Below are 23,727 nucleotides of genomic sequence, written 5' to 3'. Positions count from 1 at the left end.
AAACTTGGGAGATGAGAGCTGAGGAATCCAACAACTTTCTAAACAGTAACTGTAATGATGACTCAACTGCCTAGGCAGAAAAAGTCTAATGACCGTTCCTGCGTTATAGAATATACTCAACCTTGATGGTGATTGGAAGGTTAATGGTGGGAGAATACATACTACTTTCACTGAAATAGAAATTCTTTCCCTCCCCCCTGCAAAATAAACCCTGCAGCGAGGCCTTATGGGGCTTAAATTTTGCTGGATTCCATAGCTTGATGTTGTAGATTAGTTTTGCTAACTGCAATGCCTTTCCCTCAGCTCAAGAGCCACTAGAAAGTGACTGTAATGCAAGCATCACTGTTCACACAACAGATCCATAATGTCCGCCTTGCGGTATCTAATGAAAAGAATAATCCTTGCCAGCCAAATAATTAGTTCATACTATTTTCCCAGTGGATGTCCACGCAATAGAGGTTATTTCCCTCCTTTTAAGAAAGAATATCACCACTATTCATTCTAAAGTATAATTAGGCACTGTTTAATAAAGTATAACCAGTTTGCCATTTACTGCATGTTTTTCTCCTTTCCATGCCCCACAACTCCCCGCCAATAAAACATACATGAATACGCTTCTACTTTGAAATGCAGTATCTTAAAAGTTTGTATTTTATACAATATTTAAAAAATAAAATTTCAAGTGCTGATTTGATAGCCTTTGTTCGCTGTCGGTAAACAACAATAACAGCAAAATAAAAATAAAACAGTTAATGTACATACATTTTTTTTCAAGTAAAGTTGGGATTAACCAGTCATTCCCCCTTCATAAATGGCTAAAAAAATTCATTTGCTGATCTGGTCACAATGCATGAAAAAGCAAACAAATTAAAGGTACAGTTTTGAAACACAGTGTAGAACTAACTTTCCCTCCTACCTTCCTCAAAAAATGCCTACACAGCCATAGCTCTTGAAGTTATGTTCTCACTCTGTTGGATCACAAACTAGAAATGGCTACAAGAAACACATTGACTCTCCCATCACTGTGACTCTCCAGGGTTTTGTTTTCTGGTACTGACGTGTGTGTGTGTGGGGGGGGGGGGATCTATCTCTGATAAACTAAGTGATTAGGGGGATATAAAGTCCCATGATGCCCAACTGTGAACCTCTCTGCTGACCACCACTGGCAGCACACACGGTCCCCAGGACAAGTTCCAGATTGTCCACTTCATTTGTACCAGTGTCTTTTAGACAGAGGCTGCTTAAAATTCTATGAGTAATAAATATGAGACACCAGGGGCGTACCACCCACGAGGACCTATGGGGGTCAAATGTCCCCGGGCTGTGGCCATTTAGTCATGTGAAAATCGCCACCCCAAACCACTCCTTCCCCGGGGTCCATACACTGACTTCAAGACCTGATGCAAAAAACTTTTGGTCGTGGTGGGGGAGGGTTGCTCCCATGGTGGGGCGTGTGTGTGGAAAACTCAGATTTTGCACCGGGCTACATTTTCCCTAGATACGAATCTGTGAAACACTCATTATTTAAAAGTCAATTCACTTAAAACAGTTTAAAGCTTGGTATCAGAATACAGCTCTGCCTTTCCTATGGGTTCTGCTATGCCTGTAATACAGCCTTCACCCTGATGTGCTACTTTTCTATATAAAGCTTCCTTTACCTACGGGAGCATTCCAGTGTTTGAACCCCACCCCACCCCCTGTGGTCTGAATGGTACAATACAGGGAAAAGTTCACAGTATACTTTGGGGCAGGCATGGTTCCTGGGGGTGTGGGATTCGCAGGCAAGAAGCAGAGAGAATGTTTTCGTCCAGAGAACTGCAGCCTTGAAGAAACTGTGGGCTCTTCTGAAATCTTGAGGAAAAAATAGACAGCAGCATCACAAAATGGCTGCCATGGATGGCAGGAGTGCAGCTAACCACAAAATGGCTGCTGCAGAAGGCACAAGATGTCAGGAGGTTTTCACGCAAGCCCATGACTGCAGTGGAGGAAGCTGTTTCTGAAAGGGCGCTCTTCTAAAGCACCTCCTGCTTCAATGAGGAACAGAAAGGGACTGTTGACTCTTGGCTTTGGGGAAGGAGGACACAAATGCCACAAATCTACTATGACACCATCAGGTCACTCTATTTGCGGTTTACTGGTTTAATCCATCTCCCACACACTCATTTGCCTCTGCTTCCCCCCCTGCCTTTTCCTGTTGTATTTTCCGAGCTGTCATTTATTCCCTCAGTGCAATTTAGTTGCCTTCTGCTAAAATATTTCCATTTTTGTTACCAGCCCAATGCACAAACATAGGTGTAATAATGAGGGGCCTTTTCATACACCTCACCACCCTGTGAGGTGGACAAAATATATACCCGCCTCACAATCACTCCATGCTGTGCCACAGAGGGTACACAGAAAGGTGAGGTATTAAATAAGTAAAAACAAATAAATTTGGCCTAAATAAACACATGGCCTTAAGGCATGTTGGGCAGCCGTGGTCCTGTCCAGAGAGTTAGTATGGTGCAGTGGTTAAGAGAGGTGGACTCTAATCTGGTGAACCGGGTATGATTCCCCACTCCTCCACATGAATGGTGGGCTCCTATCTGGTGAACTGGGTTGGTTTTTCTGCTCCTACACATGAAGCTTGCTAGGTGACCTTGGGCTAGTCACAGTTCTCTCAGAACTCTCTCAGCCCCACCTACCTCACCAGGTGCCTGTTGTGGGGAGAAGAAGGAAAAGAGTATGTAAGCTGCACGGAGACTCCTTACAGGAGAGAAACGAGGAGTATAAATCCAAACTCTTTTTCTTCAGTGCTTTGTGCTGTCCTGAACAGTGGCCAACAAGCCATGGAAGCTCACTGCCCCCCATGCTCTGCCTAACCTACCTTGGAGGATTGTTGCAAGGATAAAATGCAGAAGCAAAGACGGACATCCTAAGCCACTTTGGTTCCCCATTAGAGAGAAAAGTGTGGTGCAAACATCAACATAAATAAATGGTTGATGTAATGAAACAAAAGGGTGACAGCCAAGGCATATGCTTTGCTTGGGATCCAACCTAGACAGGGTGCAAAAATGGACCAAATTCACCTAATAATATATTCAGTTAATTTTCCTTATGAAAGCTTCCCTTGTTAACAAGCCTTTCTCTGTGCATAGCACACTTGAGACGGGAAACCCCCCTACATCTTTTTTTCTGCCCTGTCCCTCAGGATAAGATCAGGGAGATGCAGCCCTGGACCCCAGAAGACAACAGAATTTGTACTTATTTTATATATTTATTTTTGCATCACAGTGTACAAGTGGAAGCAGGACCCTAAAGAGCAGAGAACAGAATCTCAGCTTCAATGTCAACAGCTTCTTTTAACTCACCTGAATGCTACTTATGGGAGAGAGGCAAAGGAAGTGTAGAGCAAAAGGGGAAAAATTAAATTGGCTAACAAACCCAAACAAAATAAATATGAGAGAGAAAAAATATGCAGGGAAAAATCCAACCTGCTGTTTAGAAGCCACTGTGATCAAAACCCAAATAAATAGATCCTTGAATGACTATGCAGAAAGTGTCCCAAAATAATAAACTGCACAGCTTCCCCCCCCCCTCCCCGATGAAGACAGTGATGGCAAAAGGCATTTGGGTTTCTATAGGACCAAGGGAGTGTTTCACATGTTCTGATTACTTGGGGGCATTTCCAGGCTATTCATGAAAAGGGTGTTTGTTTCCTGGACCCACGGCAGCCCTGCAGTGAAAAACAGGCTTTGGGGAGTGAATAGAATCGATAACGGCTATTCTTTCATAAAGGCTTTGTGGTAGATGAGTGAAAAGTAACTTTCTTGCTCAAGAAGCAAAAACCTGATTACCGTGGGCCCATCTCTACACATTGGGGTCAGAAACATTTTGAAGTCTCAGTAAATGCAAGCTAGAAATCAAAAGTTATGCTACATGTTTTATATGATGGGGTCTTTCGTTTGCTTGCTATTGTCTTCTAAGAATGTTCTGAACTCCTAGGGCTGGACCAAGCTCTCCAGGAGCTCAATTGTTTTGAGCATCACTGCAGCAGGTAATCAGTGTTTCTAGTGCAATGATCAGAAAAGAATGCTGAAAAGCCCGACAGTTTCTGATGTGCTCCCCCCCCCCAGGTTTCACTATCTTTGGACAGTTGTAGCAGTCAGTCCTGAGACAGTCCAGGGAGACTATTTGGGTGGCAGTGTTTTGCATATACTAGCATGAAAAAAAAAATCAACAGTCAACATAGCGGGACATGAGAAGCTTCAGGCAGCAATGCACAAAATTGGGGGGAAAAAGAAAAAAGAATGCTGCGATGTAATTGCAGACTGCAGCACTTTGAAAAGCTGATTTAAAAAATGGAATATGATTAGGACCAATGGGACACCCAGGGCTGGGCCTTTCTTCAGACACCAGATTGCACGGCCTGACTGTCGCTGTGGCTTGCTGTTCAGAAGCAAGGAAGGCTGAAGGAGAGAAGAGGCAACCCGGTGACAGCTGAGCTTGAGACAAGTAGGAGGAAGTTGTCCGAGAGAACAGGAAGAGGCTCCCCCTTGCTGGCTTAAGACAAGAAGCGATCCCAAGAGAGAAAGGCTGTGAGTAGCTGGAGGACAACTGCATATGGATTTGAGGAGCAGGCACTCTCCAGATCCGACATGCTCAGCTTCAGCAGAAAGGCCTGTCCATCTTCCTCTCTGCTTGACAAGCAAAACATTCCTTTCCGATGCTTCTTGATGCTCAGTGGGTCTCTCTTTGTTCCTCCGACTTCACTGCCAATTAGCCCTCCTCTCTCTGCAACACTAAAGCAGATCGATGACTCAGCCCTGCATCCTCAGCCCTTGGAGACACTTGACAAGCCAACTCAGCCCAGAGCCACAGCAGACCAGAGCCACTTCTGGGAGCAGAACAGTGCTGGAGAGCTCAGCAGGGTGCAAACGGTGTCCACACAAGCGCAGATAGAAGCTGTGGGCTGTGCACTCCTCAGTGAAAACGCCAAGCACACAAAAGGCACAGAAGGCTGGAGGGGTCCTCTGTCTTCACCTCCAGACTGCTCCAGCTTTTGGGCAGAGGGAACAATGATTCTGAGTCCAATTGTAAAAGGAGATCCTCATGAACAGAACTAAGGAACAAAGCACCAGCGACAACCCCAGCAGCCCCCAGGTCGCAAGATCAAGCCAACCGTTGCCAGTAGAGTCAGAAGTTTCTTCTCCTTCCGGGCCATGATCTCCCAACAGTATTGAGCTTGAGGACATGTTTGCCCTGGAGCTGAGCTACCTTCTGAAAACTGCTTCTTGTCAAAGCCTGCCCGTATCCATGTGAACATTTTTGATCTCCAGCTCCAGTTGCCTGATCTGAACATCCCGCTGGATCAAGGTTTCCCGCAGCCTCCGGATCTCTTCTTGCTGCCTGTAGAACACCTGCAACAGCTGGAAAGCAAGATCTATGTGTAACCAAGGGGGCAGGGGTAGGCCAAGCCCCTGGTGATTTGGGGGCAGGGGTGCAGGCAGAGTCCTCCACCCCTGCAGAGTCTGGCACCCCAGTCTGGGCTGTTGAGGTTGCACTGGGGCAGCAGAATCTGGTGCGGAATCCTCTGTTTTCATTCTCTTTCCCTCTTTCCCTCTCTCCTTTCTTTCTCTTACTTTCTATCCTTCCAGTTAACACAACTAGGGGGCCTCAGCACACACACACCCCGCCCAGACTTCACTGTCCCATTGTGGAGGCTGTGTTGGGACAGTGAGGTCCTGAAAGGGGGTGCAATTTCAGTGATTACCCCCAGGGCTGTTTTCTGCCCCTGTGGAAAGGAGAAGGTGCATCTGTCACTGGACTATCTATCTATCTATCCTCCACAAACTTTAACTCACCCAATGCCCACCTGGAATACACAAAACCAAGAAAGGAAAGGGGGCTGCAGGAGAACAGGAACCCAAATTTGGCAGCATCCCTCCCCCCTTAAAGATTATATAGAAACATCCCAAAATGATACACAGAAAATAAATTGGTATCATTACAATGTGCTGCTGTAACGTATGTGTGTGATATCTATTGATATACATGAAGACTGGTGTGGCAGACTACCAGGTGACCTTTGGCCTCTCACAATCTCTCAGCCTAATCTACCCTCAACGAGTTTGTTGTTTTGAGGATTAAATGGAAGAGGGGAGGAATAACGTGAACAGCTGCTTTGGGTCTCCAATCAGAGAAGCAGGATATGAATATTTACTTTTTTCAAACAATATGTAACTTGTACAGAAACCTCTTTTTAGAACTACTCACTTAAGAGCCCATCATCCACACATGGAACAGAGGAGTAGGCATAGTGGTTAAGAGCTATATTCTTTCTCTGGCACACCACAACACACCAGAATTGTGGTATAGTCCTGCACCAGCCCCAGCTTGGGAAAGGATTCAAAGGGGGTGGTTCAGGAGGTGGGACGAGGCCCAGATGGTAGCTAGTCCAGGCCCTGAGAGAAGAGCAAGAGACTGACCCAGAGGCTATGGGTAGACAGGGAAGAGCCAGGGAGTGGAGCAACCCCTTTAAAGGCAGCAGGGGAGGAATAGCTGGGGAGGAAAATGGCAAGGAAGACCTCTGTGCGAGCTGGGGACCTTCCTGTCAGGGGTGGAGAGGGCTGGGCGACGTCCTTCTCTCCCTCCCTTTGTGAAGCCGAGAACTCCAACTTAGAGGTGGAACAGAGGGAAGTGGTAGTGGTCACTGAGGAGAGGGCCTATGAAGAGCACCTCATACCCAGAGACAATGGCATGGTGTGAATTCCTCGAATTTGGAACCTCAGAAAGGAGGGGCGGAAGTGCAGAAGAGGCAGAACATGATGCCAACCCCTTCGTGCAGGAGAGGCTATGCCCTCATTGTATAAGTTAGCAGATTCTGTTATCCCAGGGGTCTGCAACCTGTGGCTCTCCAGATGTTCATAGACTACAATTCCCATCAGCCCCTGCCAGCATGGCCAATTGGACATGCTGGCAGTGGCTGATGGGAATTGTAGTCCATGAACATCTGGAGAGCCACAGGTTGCAGACCCCTGAGTTATCCCCATGATCAATGGACTCCACAAGACAAATCCTGGTTCCCTACACTGCTCCTAAACACCAAGAATTTGCCCTTCCATGGTGCTATTCAAAGCTCTTAGCTAATTTCCAGTTTACTAACAGAAGCTGGCACCATACCTCATTTTCCGTTTTAGGGGGAGGACACTCAAATGCGTCAAAGCCATTGGCCAGCCCCATTTTCTTGTCTTTCTGGCCCCGATCCTCTGCTTTCCAGTTCCCCCATTTCTCTTGGATCCTGCTTGGCTTCTCACTGGTTTCGGCCACCCTGCTTGGGTTTGGGCCAGGCTCCGTTGCTTCTGGGGACGACTCTTCGGGAAATGGTGGTAAGGAGTTTAAGATTACAGAGCCAGGTCTCAGGGACATCAAGACAGGCCCTGCAGGCAGCAGAAAAGAACATTCCGCATAGAAATCAAGAAAACGACTGAAATGTTAAAACAGCAGCAGCATCTGGAAGGTAGCAAAAGGCAGCCAAGCCTATAAAGGACAGGAAAAAAGTAGACCTTTCAGTCTCCAGTAACAAAGTTAGGCCTTTTTGTATGCAGGCTGCATAATATGACACACTACTCCCACCTCAAAAAATAAAAATTGAGATCTGAAAGAAACGCTGGGTTCCGCAACTTGTAGAAAACATTCACATTAAGCAGTTTTGCACACATACTCTTATTTAACACGATTCCACAAAATTTAGCACCCATTTTATCTTCACAACGGCCCCAGCAAACCAAGGACAGCCAGACAACTTCAGAGCTGAAGAGCACTTGGAACCCTAAACTTCTCAGTCTGGGGCTGATATAAAAATCACTTCTGCCCCATAAAACTCCACTTGCACAGTCTCCCAAGAGAGGAAGAAAAAACCCAGCAGGTCTTTACATTTGCTGTTCCTTCAAGCTCCCCTGTTGCATTCCAGCAGCAACAGGGCAGTTGTTTTTCATTGGCGAGGGTGAGAAGTTGCGGGAAGGGGGGCACAGCTGTTACCACAGCTGACACAGAGCTGAGCCTTTCAACGTTTACAAGCAGCATTGTGGGAAGGAGCTGCGAGAAGGTAGCTCATGCAATGCTGCTGCGTAACCCATGCACATCCTTACAGAGTCTTGAAGACTCATGGGTGACTCTTTTGCATTAAACTCCTGACATCTCTGTTTACTCATTTTCTGTAACAAAAATGAGTTCACCTGGAGCCTTCAGCCACACAGACTGCATGGTTTCAACATTCTCTCCTTTTAAAGGGCCAACCAGATTTTTTAAAAACTCGCTTCTCAGGTGCATCTGAGAAAAGTTTTTCAATCACTGGAAGCGCCAGACATGAAGCTCCTCGCGTACATCTAGCTTAGCTCAGAGGTGCCAGATCAAAATGCCACCCCCCTCCCCTTTTAAGGATTATTCCATCTGACAGGATTTTATAGCAAACCATTGCTGTGGTTTTGTTATTATGCGGGTTCTTACATCAGACTGTTATGTTGCTACGGATGTCTATTGTTTTTATTGTTATGTGAACCCAAGATATAAATTTGGAAATGACGAAATTCTCTGTATACTTAAGGCGGGCTGCAAGAAGGCAGTGCTTCTTGGCACAGAATCTGAGTTGCTTTGGCATATTTATTGAGCAGTCCACCAATTCGCAAGTTCTTCCCTCATCTTGTATAATAAAGATACATGCTTTGCTCTGCTACTCTTAGACCGGGGATGAATCAGTAAGAAAACAGAACAGGTTGCCTGTGGTGTGCATCTAGAGAAACAGATTTGGCAGGTTTCACATCTAAAAATTGCGGAATCTGTTTGAGCAGGGATGTACATGAGAAATGAAATGTGGGCAAGCCCCAGGAAAAACAAAGCCTGTTAACACCATTTCAACCCACTGAAAAACCTACCGGTTTGAATTCTGTGGTGAATCTCCATTAATGGGGGGAATTTCTATCAACCGGTAGCATAGTGGGATGTCAGTGGTGGATTCAGTAGGTTCAAGACCACTTCAGCAGAACCGGGGGCATCTACTTCAGCAGAACCGGTTGTTAAAGTGGTGCTTGTAAACAACCAGTTGTTAAATTATTTGAATCCCACCACCGAACTTTGGTTGTTAAATATCTGAATCACACCATCAGTGCATTGTAAAACAACCAGTTGTTAAATTATTTGAATCCCACCACCGGAACTGGTTGTTAAATTATCTGAATCACACCACCGGGGGGGGGGGGGGGGCACAGGGGGGCTAGAGCTCCAGGAGCCACTCCCTAGGGTCACATGGGACTCACTGCCCCCTGCTCCCAAACTCCCCATGGAGTTTGGGGCAGGGTCACAGTTGAACGATGATCAGAAGGGCTCATCCTGCCCCTGATCTCCACCTGGAGTTTGGGAGTGTCACAGGCCTGTTTGATGCTGGCTTCAGCCTCCCCAGACCGAGCTTTAAACTGCAGGCTCGAAGCCTGGGTGAGCCCCAGCAGGCCCTGCTGGTCGGTGTTCAACTGTACCCGTGCCCCAAATTCCACAGGGAGTTTGTAGGCAGAGTGCAGTTGTGGGAGGGCACTGCTCAGGGTGAGCTCTAGGCACTGTTTTACCCAGTTATGTCCCTGCTATCAGCAGAACAGGATTCCAACTGCAGCCAGCAATGCTTTTGGTGCACAAATGGCCCCCTCAAGAAAATCATGCAGTGGGAACCTGGATTCAGGGAAAAATCACCCCCACCCCCCAATCCACACACATGAACACCCTTTCCACTAGCAGACGTTTACTGCAGGATCCAAGCGCCTGTCTTTTGCCAAGTTCATTATTTAATGCTCTGCAATTTACAGGATATGGTTGAGGAAATGATTTAGGTTCTGCCTCCCCGGTACAAAGTCTTACCCTTATTTACGCCATTCAGCCATTCTTGTGCCGTCAGTGCCGGCTGGACTCCAGCTGTCAATGGGTAGATGTCTTCCTGGTACGATTCAGACTGCAAAGACACACCAACATCCACTGAGGAAGTCACAGCAACTTGCCCCGTTGGGTACCCCCACCCCCCCAACACAGTGATGCAGCTGCACCTCCAAGTTCTCCACTCACCCGCCGAGGGACAATCATTGAAACGGGCTCGATCAAGTTTTTCATTGGAATCAGTTTGTAGAATCGGAAGATCTCGCAGGAAGAGACGTCCAGACCCCTCTTTGGCATGGTTCCTAAAAAAACAGGAAGGTACTTTGACAGTAGGCAAAATCATATGCTCACTGGTAAACCCAGGGCTTGAGGCTCTGGCTGCGGTTTCTGTGTTGCAAAGAAGGGGCTGTGGGATTTGCAGGCAAGAAGCAGAGAGAATGTTTTCGTCCAGAGAACTCCAGCCTTGAAGAAACTGTCGGCACTTCTGAAATCTTGAAGAAAGAAATAGACTGCAGCATCACAAAATGGCTGCCACAGGTGGCAGGAGTGCAGCTAACCATTAAATGGCCGCCACATAAGGCTGGGATCAATTGTAAAATGTTAGGAGGTTTTTGCCCAAGCCCATGCCTACAGTGGAGGCAGCTGTTTCTGACAGGGTGCTCTTCTAAAGCACCTCCTGCTTCAATGAGGAACAGGAAAGGGACTGTTGACTCTTGGCTTTGGGGAAGGAGGACACAAATGCCACAAATATACTATGACACCTGCAAGTCACTGTGTTTGCGGTTTACTGGTTTAATCCATCTCCCACACACCCATTTCCCTCTGCCTCTCCCCTTTTCCTGTTGTCTTTTCCCAGCTGTCATTTATTCCCTCAGCGCAGTTTAGTTGCCTTCTCTTAAAACATTTCCATTTTTGTTCCCAACTCAATGCACAAACATAGGTGTAATCATAAGGGGCTTTTCCGCACAGGGTTTTTGCTCCAGCTTGGCTCTATGCCCCCCACCCCACAAACAGTATCCTTTGCCGGTCATTGCTCTCCCAGTTTTTCAAGTTTTGCCTGTTTGGTTTTTTCCCCAGATCACTTCTACAGTAGCTTGAAATAACATGGGGAAAACTCAGCAGAAAGAGCAACAGTAAACATCTGAAGGACTTTATAGCCTCTGCTGGAGTTTGAGCTGCTTGTGGTTTTATGAGTTGTACATATAATCCTGATGGGCAAGGGATGTGTGACACTTGTACACTGCGGGGGAGCACCAGTTTGTTGGACAAACTTACTACTAACTTATTACAGACTTACTACATAAACATGAACATATTGCCTCACACTTGCACATTCAGACAAAGAGAAAACGAGGAGGAGGAAGTCTCCTCAGGATGACATTTGAAACAGGTGAATCAAAAGTCAAATGTCAAGATGCTCTTTCCTGCGTGCCTAAAGTCTTGGTGTGCCCTCCAAATGCACCGAGAAACAACAAGAGACAGGCCCTTCACCATATGGCGCAGCTGTGACAAAACAAAAGAGGAGGAGGACACAGCCAGACCTGTTATCTGCCCCCAGCCAGCTGCCTTAGCTGATCAGTTGCTCACAGACACCCATTTATCACTATTCCACCACACATAACCATTCACGAGACTGCTGGAAACTTACCCACTCCTTTCTGGGGTAAAGGGGAACGGTATTCCACCAGGTAATTGAGGTATGGCTTCTCCAGACTTATCTCATAGTACCTGATGTTCCCATCACCCTAGAGATAACGAGAGAGACAAAAAAAGGGGGAGGGTGTTGAACTCCATGTTGTTTCTGACAAAGCAATTCTGAGAAGGAATTGCTTTGACTCTCCACACCCTTCTTTGGGACAGGCAGTTGTTTCCATGACAGAAAGAAGGCAGGACCTTCTGTGCAAATAGTAGAGTAGCAGTCAGAGGGCTAGATCTTCCCATATGGCTCCTTCCACGTGTCCTTGGCTGTGCTGAATGTGGCTATCTGTTGGCTCACTCACCCCTTGGGGTATCCTGTCTGCCCTTTTCCATCAAGACTTTGCGGAATGGGCTCCCTGAAAAGGTATGGGGATCCCCCTGTTTGGAGATTTTCAGAATGTACTTCAAGGCCTGTCTGTTTGCTTGGGCTTTTCAGGGAGGTGGGGGAGTGAGTGAACTGAGGGCCACCACTTACACAAACAGCAATGACAAGAGTAAAACATCAAAATTAAACACCCAGACACATGCTAATGCAATTGCAAATGTGACTGCCAATGTAAATGCAACTGTTCATGAACTCTCCGGGGATAGGGCGGTATAGCAAGTTTAATAAATAATAATAATAATAATAACTCCCCCCAGATACATGCAAATGTGCCTCACCACCCTGTGAGGTGGGCAAAGCATACACCCACCACACAATCACTCCATGCTGTGCCACAGAGGGCGTAATATTTAACACATTTTTTTCAATTTATGGCACTGGGCACTATTCATTAATGGCACTGGGCACTTTTTAAAAAAAATCTTTATATATTTTGCATTTAATTCTTTTGCCATAATCTGAGGAGGTGCTTAGACAGATGTTGAATACCTTTCTGATACATGCATGAAATAAAATCATGTCACATTTCATAGAAATCTGCTGTTTTGCTGTTACCTTTGCCTATTCTAAGTTGGTGTGTCAATTTTTCTGCCACAGCTATTTGCCACAGTTCAGGATACCAAGCAGGTAAGGTTAAAAGTTCTGCAGTTTTCCAACATTTTGCTATTAACCTCTTGGATGCCACTTTTCCATTCTGTTCTCTCCGGATTGTTAACAGTGCCAATGCTGCTGTAGCATGAATTATCCGGTCTGTTATACCTGTACTTCCTGTATTTTTTTTTCCCTACAGAGCTTGACCACCACGTGTGGATACATTTGCTTTGCTGGTTGCAACCTGTATTTTTTTTTTCTTGCAAGACATACCAGAGTAATATCACTGATGAAAACAGTGATGGCAAAAGGCATTTGGGTTTCTATGGGACCAAGGGAGTGTTTCACATGTTCTGATTACTTGGAGGCATTTCCAGGATATTCATGAAAAAGGGTTTTGTTGGGGGGGGGGGCATTTGGAGGTGGCCATGGAATCTTTGGAGATGGTCACAACAATTGTGATTTTGTGTCAGCGATAAGAACTTAGGGAGCAGCAGTGGCGTAGTGGCTAAGAGCAGGTGCACTCTTATCTGGAGGAACCGGGTTTGATTCCCAGCTCTGCCGCTTGAGTTGTGGAGGCTTATCTGGGGAATTCAGATTAGCCTGTGTACTCCCACACATGCCAGCTGGGTGACCTTGGTCTAGTCACAGTTCTTCGGAGCTCTCTCAGCCCCACCTACCTCACAGGGTGTTTGTTGTGAGGGGGGAAGGGCAAGGAGATTGTAAGCCCCTTTGAGTCTCCTACAGGAGAGAAAGGGGGGATACAAATCCAAACTCTTCTTCTTCTTACCTTGCCCAATACATACAGCATGTGTGTGTCAGCATCGTAGAAAGGAAACAGAAGTCCAGATAAGCCGTCAACATCCTCTTCTGCTAAAGGCACAGAAAGGTCACTCTACAGAGAAAAAGAGGGCAACAAGAAACAGCTGCAGTAAGATTACAAGACACTTCTCTAACAAGAAGTCTGAGGGATAATTAGTTACAAAGTTGCCCCTCGAAATGGATCTTGGGGTTACCTGGGGCAGATGAGGCCTAACTTCCAGTGGGTGGCAATTTGTGCCTGGGCTGGAAATGAAAACCTATGTGGTTAAATTTTCTACTCCCAAAACATCCTTCCACATAGAAAACTAGAATATTGGGGAGGCAGGTTCTATCTCTGGCATTGTCCCTGATATGATAGATTTCCATGTGGAGGGAATTTGTGTGTGTGTGTGTATGTGAATGAATGAGAAGCAGCATTCAATTCTATGAGGCACCACCAGATTTTCTATCTACTATCTGACACAGTCATGCCCAAATACAAGTTTACCCACTACCAGTGAGAATTAGACCCATCTCTCACATCACTAGCCAATTAAGCCACCTCTGCAATGACTTGCAACAAGGTGCATGCAGTGTACTGTTCCAGATAGGTTGGACAGGCAAAAATTCAAGCCTCAGGTCTTGGAGAGGAAGACCTGTTTTAAAAGGCTTTTACTGATGAGAGGAAAACAGAAAAGGCACTTTCCCTCTTCATCTCTATCCAAACCAGCACCCAGATTAAGCCACTGAGAGCAGTGGTGTATTTGCCGGGTGCCACTAATCTGGTCACGTGGGGGGCACAAAATCCCCCCTGTCAAGGAAGACTCCACAGTCCCCTTCTACTTGAATTGCTTATTGATTCAATACACTCATAGAAACTTCTTCTTTTTTGTAGTTTATTACATATAACAGGCAAGCTTACAAGTTGCTCTAACGAATTAACAAAAGAAAAAACCTCAGGAAAAAAAACGAACTGGGCTTCCGCTTCAATTAAACCCTCACTCCTAACTGCCCTTCCTGTGTTCTGAGCCACATCCTCCAACTGACACTTTCAGAATGTTCCTGAACTCTTCACATGCCCCTTTTCAGCTGAAATTTAGGGGCTAAATGTCTCAAAATTTCAGTTAGATCCAACTTCATATCATACAGGCAATTATATATAATTAACCATTACCCTGGACGACTTTAGCAAGTGCATCAGCAATAATATTGTCCCACTACCCTTTACATGTCAATCTCAAATTCATAATCTTGTAGGGCTAATCGACCATCCTTCAAAATAACGAAATATAGCATTAAGCTGTTTTTTCATCTTGCCTGCTAAAAGGCCAAAGGATTATGGTCAGATCTTACAAATAAACTTAGACCTCTATTAGGTAAGGGATGTAATTTTTTTGATTGGGCCCCACAAAATGGCGTAGGCATTCCTTCTCGATCGCTGAGTATGCACATCTCTCTAGGTAACAGCTTTCTCTACTAAGGGAAAACTATTGGATGCATCAATTGGTCTTCAGCCTCTTCTGGAACTAATGTAGCACCTAAACCTCGTTCCGAAGCATCAGTATACACTTCAAATGGTTTTGTTAAAAATCCAGGAGCAACTAATACTGGAGCATTTACAACAGCCCTTCCTTTTACCCCGTCAAAAGCATGGTTTGACATCTATCGCCTCCAAACAACTTTCTAAATGGAGCTCAAGCTTTTACATAAGTCTGATAATGGTGTAGCTAGTTCACTTAGTTGAGGAATTATGCTGAACTTTCTATAAAACCCAACTAATCCTAAAAGGACTGAACATCCTTTTTTGTGGTTGGAATAGGCCAATTCTTAATACTGGCAACCTTAGCTTCAAGAGGCTTAATTTGACCGTTGCCGACACAGTGACCAAGGTATATCACCTCCTTCCATCCAAATTGACACTTATCAGGTCTCAAAGTTAACCCAGCTTCCTGAACCTTCTGCAAAACCATTCGTATATGTTTCAAATGGGTCTCCCAGGAATCAGACATGATGGCTATATCATCCTGATAACCAAAGGCATAATCTAACCCAGTAAGAACCTTATCAATCAACCTCTATTAAGCCACTGAGAGCAGTGGTGTATTTGCCGGGTGCCACTAATCTGGTCACGTGGGGGGCACAAAATCCCCCCCCATGTGACCAGGAAGACGGCAAGGCAGCCAGAAGTCCTGCTGCCTAATCGTCTTAGAGCACCCTCCGGGGAGGCGAGAAGAGACTGCCGTCTCCAGCCTCCAAGAGCTGCTTTTATAAGCCTTGATGCTGGGGGTGGGGCTTGGGGAGGCGTGACCCACATCCCCAAGGGTGGGTGGGGGGCGTGGTCCCAAGCCCCCTGCCCCCCGGTCTCAGTGCTTATAAAAGCAGCTCTCGGAGGCCAGGCATGGCAGTCTCTTCTGGCCTCCCCAGAGTGGAGGGCAGAAGGGACTGCTGGCTGGGAGGCAGGAGCAAGGGGAGGGTGGCGCAGCATGGTGTGGGGGTGGCAGACGGGTCCCCTCGCCCTTGCCCATGTTGATGACGACATGGGCGGGGTCGACTGCTGGCAGCCAGGAGAAGGACTGTCAGCTGCTGGCTGGGAGCCAGGAGGAGGCAACAGCCAGGCTGGGGCGGGGGGGGGGAGAGCCCTGCCCCCGGGCACAGGCGAGGGCACCCAGAGACAATTTGTCTCCGGACACCATTTCCCCTCAATACGCCTCTGACTGAGAGTGCTTGGAATTCTCCCCCAGCTCAAACTACAAACACTGCGTGCTCAAGGCAGAGGCCAGCAGGCTCCCCATCTTTCCCTGCTCTGTTTTTAGCTCTGAGCTGCAGGTTGCTGCAATTGAACCTACAAAGTTTTGGAGACAGAGGAAGAGAAGAATACAGAAGGGTTCAGCAACAGTCTGCAGATCACAGAACAGCAAATTTTAAAACCCCGCTACCCCACGATTTGACACGTTGCATGATATGTTCAGACACCCATCAGTTTTCTGCTTTTTAAAAAGTTGACTTTGTACCACTGAGGATTTGAAATGCATCATGAACGGCAACTTGAGAGCCCAAAAAGCTGTTGTTCCTGGCCCCTTCATAAGATTCTGTCTCCTCTGTCTTGGCGGAAAGAAAAAGGCAAGTGCAGAATGTTTGCAGAACAGCAACACAGTGCCTCAGGGGGAATCCTTCATGTAGCAACAGCCTGAGAGGAGTAATCGTGGTGTGAGGCCTACCTGGTCCCATATTGCAATTTGCCTGTTGTTCCACCTGGATGTCCCTGTGGAGACCACCTTTTTCATGTTTCCTAGAAACAAAACTTTATTCACTCGGTGGGACTTGTTGTTCGCCTCCTGCAGGAAGACACAGGGCATCAGGGAATCCAGTTTGCCACACGTTTCTTCTTCAAATTGACTCTCACAACACATTTCAATAAGAAAGATTACCTCAGCCTAAGCCCAGAGAGATCGAAAAGCCTTAACTGCAGTACTGCCTGCACAGCACTATGCTCTTGAAAACTTACTGTCATCACAATTGACAATGTTTATGTATCTGCGTGTTTATTTGATTTACTTCGACATTTATACCGTGCTTTTCTCCCTTATGAAGACCTAAAGTGGTGTGAGGCCTACCTGGTCCCAACCAGCAGATGAACTCTGAAAGCATTGAGGCAGGGTTGTCAAATGCATTTATTTTCTTACTTCATTTATATGTTGACTTTCTCCACAGCGGGGGTGCAGAGTTTATATAGCTTCTCCATTTTATCATCACAACAGCCCTGTGAAGTAGGTTGGACCATGAGTGTGTGCCAAGGCAGTGTGTGCCAGGGCACCCACTACCATATTCCTCACTGTTAAATTACAATTGTCTGTATAAGACTAGAGCTGGGGATGAAGAAGGATGTGGTATATTTTTTTAATCTATCTTCACACGACTAAAAGGACATGTAAATCCTCAAGGTCTCTTTCCTCTCATCCTTCAGGAAAGTTTTCAATCAAAATGGCTGAGAGCTGTTCTTGAAAGTGTGAACAGATTAAGCCTCTTTTAAAAAGAGGGACTGACCTTGTGAAGCAACCTATTCTTCAGAGAACAGAAGATATAGAGCAACCATCTGATACTGCTAGATCACCACTTTCTAATTATATGCCAAATGCTAAATATATTGTCACTCCAGTAGCTTATCTGAGAGTCAAATAATACCAGAAGAGCTTTCACTCTTGAAAAGTGCTCAGCACGTTCTTCTGTGGTGCTCAAGGGCAAATATAAGAAAATCGCATGTTCGGAAAGGTTATGTTCATACCCATTAACAGTATGTTCATACCCAGTTGAACATATGCTGATGAGATCGCCTTATTACAAGATGGCCCAATTACAAATAATTAGTCCATTAGTCTTGGTCAAACCAATAAAATTAAACTGGACTAAACATCAGATACAAATCACCAGATATCTCTTAAAGTTGCTAGATTTTGTGCCTTGATATGTTGGATTTGGAAACTGCATTATGCAACAGAGTCTTAAAGGGGTTTTAATGTATTTAAATGATGTATTTTAAACTTTTTGTATGTAAATATTGCAATTTTGTATTTTAGGAATGACGTTCGATAAGCTTTTTCTATCACTTTGGTCTATCACTATAATAAATTCAGTTCAGTTCACTGGAAAACTGTCTTTGGAGCTTGAAAACCACATATTTTTAGCAAAGGGCTCTCGTGAGGGACTCCTCACTGCATGCCAATGGATAGGGGCTCCTACACTCCCTTCAGATCAGCAATGCAGGCACCATTGCAGCCATTGCAGAGTGGAATGGACAGAGGGGTCTCTGGGTGGACAAGCCTGGAGGAAGAGACCTATATTTTGGCATATGACAACAGGAGGGGGAATTGTGGGAAGATGGCTGCCAGTCAGTAACATCCAGGCCAGGCTGAGTGTTTGTCTCTCACCTGCGCAGCTACTTAAGGCCTGGCTCTGGCCAGAGGTGAACCAAATAACTTTTGGGCCTTGGCTGGGAGCCTAAAGTGGCTTAGAACTGACAGAAAGATATCCTGGCAAATATAGAGAGAGTCAGGGGGGAAGACCCACAGTGTTTTTCAAAGCATTTCTCCCTCACAGGGACCTAAAGTAGCTTACAACATTCTCCTTTCCACCAAATTTTTTTTAAAAAGCAGGCGATCATGTAAAAATACCAGAATGAAGGAAATGGCACCCCCCATACACCATGCACAGAACTTGCTCCTGGACTAAGCACGAATGGGGCACTGACTGCTGGATTTCTCACTGGCCTTGCACAGTAGTGCTCTAAAGCAGTGTGTTGCTGCGTGCTTGGCCTTCCTCACACTGCCCCCTGTGGGTCAGAGAGCACCCATTGCGAGAAAGCTTTCCCCTGCACGCCCGTTTTTGCCTCTGCCTCCAGAGGACGATCTTCTCCGAGTCTCACTTACCCAAACAGGCCCATCAAATAAATTTGTATTAGTATGAAATCTGCCACACAGTGAACACCATCAGCAGCACCTTGGATCTGGCAAGCCAACAGTGCTGGAAGGCATTTGATTTGAATGAATAAGTAAGTAAGAACCGGGAAGTGTTTTTTTCCTGACGCGGCTTTGTTTATGCTGCACTTGCAAGGTGTGTGCAGCTGGGGCCAGGAAGGAGGGAATGGTCCTGCACAACAGACTTGGCATGAGAACTAATAACTGGGCAAAAAGCCACAGAGAGACGAACGCAGATGCAAATGTGTCCAGTGTTCTGATAAAGCTTTGCAAAACCTGGGTGAAGGTTTAAGAAAAGGGCTAATGCACATGCAAGGAGGCTACCCGTGAACATAACGCACACCAATGCACACGGGGAATTCTTTCATCATTCTGGGGACAGCAGACAGGACAGCAGACCTGTCAAACAGGATGAGGGACTGTTAAGAATTCCTATCCCCTCTCAAAACTGCCACTGCAGGGGTCCTTTGGTGGGGGGCACCAGTGGTGGGATTCAGCAGGTTCACACCACTTCGGCAGTCCCACCACATAACAAAGGATTGTGTTTCTGTTGTCTAGGGATGTAAGAAACTAAGGTCTCAGTGGGTAGTGATTTTAAAAAATATCTCTGCATACCTGTAAGAGAGTTCCTGCTCGCGGGTCAATTATCCGTATTTTCCGGTCCCTGCAGGCTGTGGCCAGGAGGCTCCCATCTGTGTTGAATGACATGGAGAGGATCACGTCTGTGTGGAAACTGATTGTCTTCACCGGGTCTTGAATGACCGACTCTTTGGTGTTGAGGTTCCAGATCATGATCTAAGGCAGAGGAGGACACACACTCGTCAGTGCATTCCTAAAAGAAGCTACAGCCCCCAACGGTGTGTTTCTTTCCCCAGACAGTGTCCATTCACACCCAGAAACAAAGCGGCCTGCACAGAAGCCGGAGGAGAAGCAGCGCCGGTTAAGCCGCTGTTACAAAGCGGCAAGGAAGACGCCTGCCTGAAAACAAAGTAGATCAAAAGGTCCGCATTTAGGTATGCCAAATTTTGCAAAAGATGTATTTGAACTCTGCAATCATGGGAGCAAAAGCAGAGAGCCGTGCTACTTTGTCTTGGTCACTCTTTTTTGCAACCTGTCTTCTGCTGCTCCTGACAAAAAGCAAGAAGCCATTCAGGACACCGAAGCTCTGCTCTCATTCTATTCATTCTATTCAGCGCTTGCAAAGCTTCCACGTCATTTTGTAGATAACAACACAAAAAGGAAACTGCACAATGACCAAACCCGATGGCCTGTTTCTTCCTCAAGCAGCTTCAACCTATTCACAACAGGAAATAGAGCTGTATGCTCTCCCGCTGTCTCCGTAAGTTTGTTTTGCTGCTGGCTTTACAAGAAAACCAATGCAGACTGTATGATTGTGTACAATCATATATGACGCATCATATGCGTAATATATCACATTATATGCGTAATATATGTGCGTAATATACATGTATCACATTCCTATACACATACCAACTCATAAATCATCATACAGTTAATTTCTATGTCACCTATGGACGTGGCTAATTACCGGGAAGGACAGAATGGGTCTTTTACAGGCATGACCCTGTCGCTTTGAATGCATACCCACATTGTCGGAATAGAATATAACAACAGAGAATCCTATTACTGAAGAAGAATATATTTGAAAATGGCACATTAACGCGTATTCCGTTTTGATGCAGAAGATTCTCCTTGTCCTAATAAGGATTGGACCATCTGTCAGTGGATGGTGAGCTGATGTACAGAAGCCACGTCCACAGATGACATATTAGATAATTACATGCTGGACTTATCATCCAATCTATGGGCGATTATTAGATGGTTCCTATAAATATTACACTTACGGTCCACAAAGATTTATATACTGAGGAAAATCACTGTCTTGGAAATTCATTGCATGATGATTCATGAGTTGGTATGTGTATAGGAATGTGATACACGTATATTACGCATATGATGCATCATATATGATTGCACCCAATTATACAGTCTGCACTGGTATCAAATACAGATTGGCTGGGTGTGACGCCTTTTCCATTGTAGTATTGATATACGTTGCACCCCTTCTATTCATGTTTAAAAGAAAGCGAAATCCTTCAGAAGTTCAGCTCTTTACCCAGCAACAGAGTCTGCAGTTTTTCTGTACTCATGGGGAGCAGCAGGACAATTATTGAAAGACTTGTATGCTGCCTGTCCATAAGAAACGCACAAGGTATGTATGATAAAAGCAACTTAAAACACAACATCACAAGATCACCCTTGGAATAAATTGGACTGCCTTCCCCTTCCCTTCTCTTCTTGTGGTCTCTGTCTTTTTTGTCCTCCATGCCTCCAATGGTTGGATTTGGGACCCCCAGTGATCTAAAAGCCAAGGAAGAAACATGGTGGCAAACTCCTTTGCCTATGGCATGGACCTTCTACCTCCTTTTTATATTCTGCGCATGTCCCACATAAAAATTAAACATTCTGGACTGAAATCAAAGTTCTCTTCTTGTTGATGTGGTTTGTGTGTGTGTGTGTTTTTAAAGAAAGAAAGGGGGGGGGAAGAGTCTCCTACACAACTCACCTTATAATCATAACCAGTGCTGAAAAGGATATCGCTCGCAGTTGGGTGCCATTCGATAAGCCCCACCCTTCGCGCGTGGCCCAAAAGCTCCTTCTGTGCATGTGTGATGCTTTTTGTCAGCAAGTGCTGTGGAATGTTCCAGACTTTCACCTGAGCAACACAATGGGAGGCAGAGACTGTTCTATTATAATCAGCCCGAACCATAGGAGGAAAAGCAGCAACTGAGAGCAATTCAGTAAAATGCAGCTTGTATGAGGGAGATGCAGGAGGGGGCACCTCTAGTTCACACCCAGACCACCCTTCACAGTTCAGATCATAAGCATAAGCATAAGCATTTATTGTCATTGTGCACGCACAACGAAATTTACAGCAGCATTCTCATCATCATTCTCCCCCCCACCCCACTGTTGTTACAACCCCTGTTGTTACAATTCATCATTTACATCATTACATCATTTACATCATTACATCAAGGGTTACCCCCCTGTTGTTACAATTCATCATTTACATCATCATTCTCCCCCCCCACCCCCCTGTTGTTACAACCTCCCCACAGTACTAGAAAAGGCAACTAGAGGGTCAGATAGTTATACTCCACTGATGGGGTGATATCAGATCTGGTGGGTGATAACTGAAAGGGATGGCAAGAACCAAATAACCATTCTAGCCAGTATTCTTTAGGCATGGCCTTCACACAAAGTACATTTTTCATTCTAATTCCGACCCAATTAAATTGCCCAGTAAATGCAAATTTGTTTATTCACTTTTCTCCCCAAAGGGGACGCGAATCAACTTCCAACAACATCTTCCTCTCCTCTGTTTTATCCTCATAATGACCATCTTTGTGTATTCTACACATTCCTTCAAGGACCTCAGAATGGTCAGCCAATCTATGAGGCAGTCTAGAAAGAGAGATCATGACTCTCTTAGAGACCTCTTAGAAAACAGGACTGGAACCTAGGGATTACAACATCCCAAACACCTTGGTAGTTTTCAAAGTGAATACCACCTTTAGAATTGGTGCAGATGTAATAATGTGCCTGGTGCTAACCCTGGTTCAAATGCTCTGACTTGCACATTAATCCACCTTACCTTTTCATTTCCAGAGCTAACCTTGGTCTAGTGTTTTACCAGTGCCAGCACTTTCAGTAGCTACTGGTAGCTCAAATCAGTACAGTTAGCAACTGTGATGTGAACTAACCATGGTTAGAAACAGCTACACAACACTAATTACAGTCCTGAAAGAGAGCTGGAAACTTGCATTTGAAAAGGGACAAGAAGAGATTTGTCTCCTAACCATGGTGGGGGGGGGAGGTTAATATGGGAATAAGTTAGCATCATATCTGAATCAGGCAAGTGTTTGCAAGACTCCAAATCTCACCCCCCCCCCCCCAACAACTTACAGTTGCATCTTCAGAGCAAGAAGCTATTACAAAGTCGTTGAAAGGGTTCCACTTAATGTCCAGGACATTTCCTTTGTGCCCACAGATGCGAGGGTAGTGCGGATCAAGTTTTCCTGTCTGAAAAACAAACAGAAGAATTCAGCCTCTAGGCTACAAATTTGACAGACCCCAGAATGTTGGGAGGCTGAGTCAATCTTGAACCGGCTACCAGAAACCGACCTCCATTCGGATTGAACTCAGGTCTTGATCAGAGCTTTGAGTGCAGTACTGCAGCTTACCATTCTGCACTACCAGGCTCTATAAAAAACCATACACATGGAAGCAAAGGCTTGGGCAATAAGATTAAATTCACCCAGTCTTGACAGCTCAAAAAGGCCTACTGTCACATCAACAGTTGAGGGAAGGTTGTTCTGAGGTAATGTATCATGCCTCAGAAAACACAAACCAGACAAAGGCTTCCAATGAAGAGCTCAACAGATGGACTTTTATTTATTTAGATACCGTGATTGATTTATTTAAGAACATAAGAACATAAGAACAAGCCAGCTGGATCAGACCAGAGTCCATCTAGTCCAGCTCTCTGCTACTCACAGTGGCCCACCAGGTGCCTTTGGGAGCTCACATGCAGGATGTGAAAGCAATGGCCTTCTGCGGCTGTTGCTCCCAAGCACCTGGTCTGTTAAGGCATTTGCAATCTCAGATCAAAGAGGATCAAGATTGGTAGCCATAAATCGACTTCTCCTCCATAAATCTGTCCAAGCCCCTTTTAAAGCTATCCAGGTTAGTGGCCATCACCACCTCCTGTGGCAGCATATTCCAAACACCAATCACACATTGCGTGAAGAAGTGTTTCCTTTTATTAGTCCCCATTCTTCCCCCCAGCATTTTCAATGTATG

General features: G+C 45.6%; 1 protein-coding gene across 1 annotated transcript; it reads right to left on the bottom strand.

Annotated features, from left to right (window-relative positions):
- Positions 1-3,259: 3,259 nt before the first annotated feature.
- On the bottom strand, positions 3,260-22,962 carry CORO2A (coronin 2A; the record flags this gene model as incomplete). The annotated part of the gene is made up of 10 exons (XM_048504058.1): positions 3,260-5,408; positions 7,162-7,418; positions 9,883-9,973; positions 10,084-10,196; positions 11,543-11,639; positions 13,359-13,463; positions 16,588-16,704; positions 19,456-19,635; positions 21,428-21,577; positions 22,831-22,962. Coding segments are annotated over 10 exons (1,374 nt in total), but the record flags the coding sequence as incomplete, so codon positions are not given.
- Between the last annotated feature and the right edge of the window lie 765 nt (positions 22,963-23,727).

Source organism: Sphaerodactylus townsendi, linkage group LG07 (assembly GCF_021028975.2).
Source record: "Sphaerodactylus townsendi isolate TG3544 linkage group LG07, MPM_Stown_v2.3, whole genome shotgun sequence".
In the NCBI taxonomy this organism is placed as follows: Eukaryota; Metazoa; Chordata; class Lepidosauria; order Squamata; family Sphaerodactylidae; genus Sphaerodactylus; species Sphaerodactylus townsendi.
The sequence above is the reverse complement of the archived record's forward strand: the minus strand, read 5'-3'. Positions and strand labels throughout refer to the sequence as shown.